This window comes from Triticum dicoccoides, chromosome 4B (assembly GCF_002162155.2).
Source record: "Triticum dicoccoides isolate Atlit2015 ecotype Zavitan chromosome 4B, WEW_v2.0, whole genome shotgun sequence".
NCBI lineage: Eukaryota > Viridiplantae > Streptophyta > Magnoliopsida > Poales > Poaceae > Triticum > Triticum dicoccoides.
In genome coordinates, this window is record NC_041387.1 from 587973397 (window position 1) to 587982117 (window position 8721).

At 44.2% G+C, this 8721-nt stretch overlaps 1 protein-coding gene across 5 annotated transcripts in view; it reads left to right on the forward strand.

Moving 5' to 3' along the window:
- Positions 1-5208: 5208 nt before the first annotated feature.
- Positions 5209-8721, forward strand: part of LOC119291603 (protein FAR-RED IMPAIRED RESPONSE 1-like) — a 7892-nt gene continuing 4379 nt past the window's right edge. The window contains exons 1-4 of one of the 5 annotated variants that reach the window (XM_037570391.1): positions 5209-5477; positions 5671-7903; positions 7984-8040; positions 8280-8316. In XM_037570391.1, coding sequence (XP_037426288.1) covers positions 5682-7700 — 2019 coding nt within the window. In that variant the 5' untranslated portion in view covers positions 5209-5477; positions 5671-5681 and the 3' untranslated portion in view covers positions 7701-7903; positions 7984-8040; positions 8280-8316. Of the gene's footprint in view, positions 5478-5670; positions 8041-8279; positions 8317-8721 lie in introns of all 5 variants that reach the window. The other 4 variants (XM_037570389.1, XM_037570390.1, XM_037570388.1 and 1 more) reach the window with 4 other exon arrangements.

The following is an 8721-nucleotide window of genomic DNA, read 5'->3' on the forward strand; positions in this document are numbered from 1 at the left end:
TAAAGATCTTCGTAGAATATGTAGGAGCCAATATGGGCATCTAGGTCCCGCTATTGGTTATTGACCAGAGACGTGTCTCGGTCATGTCTACATTGTTCTCGAACCCGTAGGGTCCGCACGCTTAAGGTTACGATGACAGTTATATTATGAGTTTATGCATTTTGATGTACCGAAGGTTGTTCGGAGTCCCGGATGTGATCACGGACATGACGAGGAGTCTCGAAATGGTCGAGACGTAAAGATTGATATATTGGAAGCCTATATTTGGATATCGGAAGTGTTCCGGGTGAAATCAGGATTTTACCGGAATACCGGGAGGGTTACCGGAACCCCCCGGGAGCTATTTGGGCCATAGTGGGCCTTAGTGGAAAAGAGAAGGGGCTGCCCTAGATGGGCTGCGCGCCCCCCCTTCCCCTAGTCCTATTAGGACTAGGAGAGGTGGCCGGCCCCCTCCTCCTCTTTTCCCCTCCGAGGAATCCTAGTTGGACTAGGATTGGAGGGGGAATCCTACTCCCAGTGGGAGTAGGACTCTCCTGCACCTCCCCCCCTTGGCCGGCCAGCCTCCCCTCCTCTCCTCCTTTATATACGGAGGCAGGGGCACCTCTAAACACACAAGTTGACACAAGTTGATCCACGTGATCTATTCCTTAGCCGTGTGCGGTGCCCCCTGCCACCATATTCCTCGATAATACTGTAGCGGAGTTTAGGCGAAGCCCTGCTGCTGTAGTTCATCAAGATTGTCACCACGCCGTCGTGCTGACGAAACTCTTCCCCGACACTTTGCTGGATCGGAGTCCAGGGATCGTCATCGAGCTGAACGTGTGCTCGAACTCGGAGGTGCCGTAGTTTCGGTGCTTGATCGGTTGGATCGAGAAGACGTACGACTACTTCCTCTACGTCGTGTCATCGCTTCCGCAGTCGGTCTGCGTTGGGTACGTAGACAATACTCTCCCCTCGTTGCTATGCATCACATGATCTTGCGTGTGCGTAGGAAAATTTTGAAATTACTATGAAACCCTTCAGAAAGAGCTTCTCCGCGAGGAGGAATTGAAATGGGCGTTGAGAGCTAAGGTTCGTAAAATCGTCCAAGGCGAGGATAACACTCAATTCTTTCATATGATTGCTAATGGAAAGCATCGTAAGAAGAGAATTTTCCAATTAGAACAAGACGAAGGGACGATAGTTGGTCAGGAAAACCTGAAAGTTTACATTACCAACTATTATAAGCAGTTGTTTGGACCTCCGGAAGAGAATTTTGTGTCTTTGGATGAGTCAAGGGTTGAGGATGTCCCTCAACTTGAGACGGACGAGAATGAGATTTTGTTTGCTCCCTTTACGGAGAAAGAGGTGTTTGAGGCCATTGCACAAATGAAAAACAATAAGGCTCCAGGACCGGACGGGTTTCCGGCGGAGTTTTACAAAAAATGCTGGCACTTCATTAAGGGAGACCTGATGCCGATGTTTCATGAGTTTTTCAATGGTCAGCTTCATTTGTTCAAGCTGAATTTTGGAACGATAACTCTTCTTCCTAAGAAGACAAAGGCTATTCGCATTGAGCAGTTTAGGCCTATATGTCTGCTTAATGTCAGTTTCAAAATTTTCACCAAGGTTGGAACGAACAGACTTACGCAGATTGTGCATTCAGTTGTGCAACCGTCCCAGACTGCTTTCATGTCAGATAGAAATATCCTTGAAGGGGTGGTCGTCTTGCATGAAACGCTCCATGAGATTCACTTAAAAAAACTAGATGGTGTGGTTTTTAAAGTGGATTTCGAAAAAGCATACGATAAAGTTAAATGGCCTTTCATTCAACAAGCTTTGCGTATGAAAGGATTTGACACGGCCTGGAGAAACCAGATTGAGTCATTTACGCAAAAAGGGAGTGTAGGGATTAAAGTGAATGACGATATAGGTCACTATTTCCAGACACGCAAAGGGTTAAGGCAAGGAGATCCCATGTCACCGATTCTATTCAACAACATAGTGGTTGATATGCTAACTATTTTAATATGACAGGTTAAGGATGCGGGGCAGGTAGGTGGCCTGGTTCCGCACCTAGTTGATGGCGGTATATGCATATTACAGTATGCTGATGATACTATCATCTTTATGGAGCATGACTTGGCGAAAGCGAGAAACATGAAGCTTGTGTTATGCTTATTTAAACAATTGTCCGGGCTCAAAATTAACTTCCACAAGAGCGAATTGTTCTGTTTTGGAAGAGCTAATGATGACCAGGAGGCGTATAAGCAATTGTTCGGACATGAATTGGGTTCGTTACCGTTCACGTACTTAGGTATACCCATTCATCATCGTAACCTGACTAACAAGGAGTGGAAGTGCATCGAGGATCGTTTTGAAAAGAAATTGAGCTATTGGAAAGGGAAACTCATGTCATATGGAGGGCGATTAATTTTGATTAATTCGGTCATCACCAGTATGCCTATGTTTCTCCTATCCTTTTTTGAGGTCCCGGTGGGGGTCAGGAAGAGGTTAGACTTTTATCGATCTCGATTCTTTTGGCAGAATGATGATCTTAAACGAAAGTATAGGCTTGCAAAATGGGAAATCATATCTAGGCCAAAGGACCAAGGGGGTCTAGGCATTGAAAATCTGGATGTCAAGAACATATGTCTCCTCAGCAAGTGGCTATTCAAACTTTCGTCCGAGACGGAGGCTACGTGGGCTCAGATTTTGCTAAATAAGTATCTTCAGTCTAAAACCTTGGCACAGGTGACAGTGAGGCCGACTGACTCACCATTTTGGAAAGGATTGATGAGAGTCAAGCCACTCTTTTTCAACAGGACAAGGTTCTTAGTCGGAAATGGAGCTAATACGAGGTTCTGGGAGGATACGTGGCTTGGGGAGACGCCCCTTGCACTTCAATATCCTACTCTGTACAACGTTGTTCAACGTCGAGAAGCTTACATTGCAAACATTTTACAATCCATTCCCCTCAATATTAGTTTTCGGAGGACGCTAGTTGGCAATCGTTGGGAGGCCTGGCTTCATCTTGTAAGACGGTTGATGGATGTCCAGTTGTCTCGGCAGCCAGATCGGTTGTATTGGAAACTGACTAAGGACGGCGTGTTCTCGGTCAAATCCATGTATCTGGATGTCATAAACTCTAGTGTCATTCCCTCCTCGAAGCACGTTTGGAAAGTAAAGGTACCTTTGCGAATCAAAGTGTTTATGTGGTTCGTGCATAAACAAGTCATTTTGACAAAGGATAATCTGGCAAAACGCAATTGGATGGGTTCTGCTAGGTGTAGTTTTTGTGACCATAACAAAACTATCAAACACCTCTTTCTAGATTGTCCGATGGCTAAGATTCTTTGGCGTTCGATTCATATTGCTTTTAATATTACTCCGCCCACCTCCATCAACATGTTATTTGGAACATGGCTTGATGGGGTTGACTCAGATATAGCGAGGCACATTCGTGTTGGAGTTTGTGCCTTATTATGGGCAGTCTGGAACTGCAGAAATGATTTGGTTTTTAACAGATCAACGACCATTCACTTTTTGCAGGTTATCTTCAGGGCCACAACATTGATCCGTATGTGGTCGCTACTCACTCCGACGGAGGCCAGGGGGCGTTTGGCTACTGCGTCTACCCGATGGGAGATGGTAGCTCGGGTTATTTTCAACCGGTTTGGATGGCGGTCATGTAATAGGATAGGCATGTAGTGCTCCTATTTTATTTGCCATCCGGTTGTGGCTTTCGATTAGGCTCTTATGAGCGTTTTGTTTTATTTGTTACTTCGAGACTTGAAGACTTTGTTGCTGGATTCTTATTAATAATATGAGCCGTATGCATCTTTCTGATGCAGAGGCTGCGGTAAAACCCCTTTTCAAAAAAAATGTTGAGGTTGTCAATAATACACCCACTTCGACATATTTTGGTGAAATCTATTGGAGATTTTTTTGAGTGATTTTGCATAAATCAAGTAAGTGGCATTGTATACCATACACCTGTAATTTTGCTAAAGGAAGATGATCATTTTTTTTATGAAAGGAATAGACTCCACATAAAACATGGTGCACCATATCGGTGGTCACCAAACCTGAAACAAAGTCTGGGGCATCCGTCACCCACATGGATAAGGGCTCCGTAGCACCTAAAGTGTACTACACAAACCTTGCGCTACCTTATCACAGTCCCGACGACACTACACAGAAAATTAGAAATTTCAAAAAAAAGAAGGTATGGGTTCTTTGCTTCCCTGAAGAGGACGCCAAGCTTCGTAACATCATAGCCTCGCCCTTTCGGTGTTGTCACCATGGTCGAGCAGACTAACTAAAACATAATGTGTTGTTTTAACCTTCTCCGAAATCAGATGCACCATCAATGGCTTCCGAATCATCTCGGCCTGAAGGGGTTTGCGCGCATGTTGCATCTTGCCAGCCGCCGCCGCCAAGAAGGCACCCTGTTCATAACGTGCGACAAAAACCCCACTCACTCTTGTATTATGAGGACCGAAATTGCTTCACATGACATTCTTCGTCTGATCAGCATATTTTAATATTTGGCTTATCATTTGCATTGACTGGATCCGGTCTATATATGTATTTCAGACTTCATTGGCCCTACACTCATTTCTTTTCGATCTCACACCACATAGAAAACACCGATATATCCTGCAACTTATAAATTAGGGTTGTTTTTAAACAACATTGATTAGCTTTGGGGCGTAGATTCATGTCGTCTCAATCGGGCGGTGAGGTTAGGGTTTCTTATCATGTAGTGAGATTTGGTGTCAGGTGCTTTACATCTATGCAAAGGCGAAGCCTTGCCGGCAACAATCGTGGCTCCATAGCATTGGTCCTTAGGGTGCACTATAACTTCCCAGTTTCCTCAAAAAAAAGTTGTCATCGATAAGGTCAAGCCGGCTCCAGTAGGGGGCCGGCGATAGCGGCGCGTCGGCGGCTCGTTCTGGAGGTAGTAGTGGTGGCTCGGTGGTCTCGGTATCCCAATGTAATGTTTATTATATTTGAGATGTTTTATATTTCGGGTGAACTTTTAATAATAGAGGCGATCTTTTGTGAAAAAAAAAACATTGATTGGCCTATTTTCACCTTGGCGGGTGGTCATGGAGGTTCCCTACGAATTAATATGGGATGATACGCTCCCGTATAAACGTGTATTCGTAAACAATCGAATAAAAATAATTCTTTCCTCCCACGGTACGTGCTTGGATACCTCCCCCGGTACGTTTGCGATACGGTCCAGCCCAGCTAATGGGCAAAACCCTAGCCCGGCCCCGATGATCCCCTGTTGAATCGATCCTTCCTCTCGATCCCGACCTGGCTCCACACCCGGCTGCGGCGGCGGCAGGCCGGCGGTGAATCCAGCAGTGCTGCGCTCCCCCTCAGCCCCTCTCACACAGGCACGCAACAGCCAGTAGCAGCCCGTTCCCCGGCGGCAGCTCACCGGCTGAGGTCGTCACTTCGCAGGCGGCAGCAGCAGCACCAAGGTATGGGCTCGGCCTCTAACTCCTCAACTCCTTTGCCCAGTACCAAACCGTAGCTCACAGCTCAGTTTCTTTTTCTCATCTCCTCTAGATGGCTCCTGCTCAACCTAGGGCGCCTTTGTGTTTGTCCATCTTACAATTTTATAGGAAAATAGAAAAATGAATCCCCTGCTGATCTTTTTGTTGGCAAATGTAGGTACTTGATTGATGGAGCCAGATTTAACTTTGGATGAAGTAGCAGAACAGAACAGATCAGCACCTGACGAAGAGGATGAAGATGCTTTCATCGTCGAGGAGATTGGGGATTCTTCAGATGACCGACAGGCAGAGCCGACCGTGATGTTGGAACCCAAGAAGGGGATGATGTTCAGCAGCGAGGATGATGCTGTCAGGTTCTACAAAGCTTATGCCAGAAAAAAGGGCTTTGGTGTGATAAGAAGGACGACCAGACACGGAGAAGACAAAATGCTTACTTATTTCACGCTTGCTTGTAACAGACAAGGGAAGGCTCAGTTCTCAGCAAAGAACTCATTTAAGCCTAATCCGTCGACAAGGATGCAATGCCCAGCTAAGAGTAATTTCTCTCGTCGTGGGGAAAATTTCTGTATCACGACTGTTACGCTTGAACACAATCATCCTATAAGTCCAAGCAAAGCCAGATTTCTGAGATGTCATAAGAAAGTGGACTTGCATTCCAAGAGAAGGCTAGAATTGAATGATCAAGCAGGAGCACGTATGAACACGAATTTTGGTTCTCCTGTTATGGAAGCTGGAAATCTTGAGTTTGGTGAAAAGGAATGCACTAACTATTTGCAAGAGAAAAGAAGCCTGAAACTTGGTGCTGGAGATGCACATGCTCTTTATCAATATTTTCTCCGTATGCAGTCAAAAGATCCAGCTTTTTTCCATGTTATGGATGTGGCTGAGGATGGACGATTGAGAAATGTCTTTTGGGCAGATGCAAGAAGTAGGGCTGCATATGAGTCTTATTGGGATGTCATCACATTTGACACTACATACCTAACAAACAAGTATAGAATACCGCTCGCTACTTTTGTTGGCGTAAATCATCATGGAGAATCTGTTCTATTAGGTTGTGGTCTTCTGTCCAATGAAGACACTGAGACTTTTGTTTGGCTATTTAAATCTTGGCTATGTTGTATGTCATGCAAACCACCAAATGCTATAGTCACCGACCAATGCAAACCAATGCAGAATGCTATTGAAGAAGTTTTCCCTCAAGCTCGGCATAGATGGTGTACATGTCATATCATGAAGAAGATTCCTGAAAATCTTAGTGGGTATGAAAACATTAAATCTTCATTGTCAAATGTGGTGTATGATTCCTTGACCAAACATGGTTTTGACAAAGCTTGGGTGGAGATGATCAATAAATATGATCTTCAGGACAATGAATGGCTTGCTGGATTATATGATAATAAAAATCTATGGGTACCAGCATACGTAAAAGATACTTTCTGGGCAGGAATGTCTTCAACAAAAAGGAGTGAGAGTGTAAATGCTTTCTTTGATGGCTATGTCAATGCTAGAACAACTCTGAAGCAATTTGTGGAGCAGTATGAAAATGCACTAAGAGAAAAGGTAGAGAAAGAAAACAAGGCTGATTCTAAGTCATTCCAAGAGCAAATTCCATGCATTACTCACTATGACTTTGAGAGGCAATTTCAAGCAGCATATACTACTGCAAAGTTTAAAGAGTTTCAAGATCAATTAAGAGGTAAAATCTATTGCTATCCAACTCAGCTGAACAAAGAAGGATCAGTTTTTACATTTGGAGTCAGAGAGGACAGCAAGATTTTTTGTGAAGGAGAGGATGGCAAAAGAAAAGAGAAAAGGGTTATTTTAGAGTTCATTGTCTTGTTCAACCAAGGGGAATGCGATGTGCAGTGTATGTGTAGGCTCTTTGAATTTCGAGGCATCTTGTGTAGCCACATCATTTCCGTGCTTGCTCTCATGGAGATCACAGATGTACCTTCTAGGTATATATTGCAGCGATGGAGAAAGGATATTAAGCGCAAACACACATTCGTTAGATGCTTCTATGATGATATGATTGATACACAAGTTGTGCAGCGTTATGATAATTTGTGCAAGCATTCCCATGAAGTGGCAGAGAATGGTGCAGAGTCTGATGCATTGCATGACTTGGTGATGGATGGCCTTAATGAGTTACAAAGAAAGATTGATGCGTACCGTGCTAGGTAGGAAGTTTAGGAGAAGGATCCAACTTCAAAGCATGAAGATACAATGCAAAAAAAAAAGTACTCAGTCCAATCCCTATTTGCAGTGTAAGTCGTCCTTCAAAGAGAAAGGAATCGAAAGTGGATCAAGTGGTCAAAATATTGAGAGCAAAGAAGCAGCAGGTACCAACAAATGCAAATGAAATGCCAAGTCAATAGAGGAGAAAGGTATCAAAATTTTAGTTATCCAAGAAGATCTTTCTGTTGTAACTTACTAAAGTGTAAGAACCATCTCTTGGCGGAAACAGAACAGCAAATCAAAAAATGGGCAAGGCGCTAATCTAGAGAGTTCACAACAAATGGAGGTAATATTTCAGTCAGATACTCTATTAGAAACACCAATCAGTACTGCCAAAATTCTGCATGCAAAGGCCAGGCTAGCATACCACACGGTTAATGGTTAATTAACCCCTGAAACAAAACAAAATAAAATAAAACCTTGACCTTACAGTGCTAGTCTGAGTTGAATATCAACCTTCTAATTCCCTGAAATTGGGACCCTTGCTTATCCTGATCAATCCTGACTTGTACCTGTTCAGCACAGGCACATCAGGAAAAGGGCCATCCTCGCTAACATACATGTGAGCTCTTCAGCTTTACTAATTTTCAGTCGACTGATTTCTGCTGTGTCTCGATCTCCTACGCACGAAAGATAAGATATGGGAGACTGGGTCCTATGGTATGGGTCTTCGACCCTTGGTCTAATTCCACGACGGAGAGTCGGCGTGGCGTAAAGTGAAGATTGGGGGGAATAGAGCGAAATCCCCGTCTGGGGTATTCCGAAGGAGTATAATTGGCGCTAGGTCAAATTTCCATTCGTTTGATTGACGGGCATGAATCTCAGCAAGCGATTCCTGTTGTACTGGTTGTGTACATGATCTCATTGGAATTGGATGTTTGTTTTAACGGGTTTTGTTTCCACAAAATCAACCCGGTTTGAGAGCTCATGAGGGGATGCCCTCATTTTGTCTGGAATGAGCTGCTCC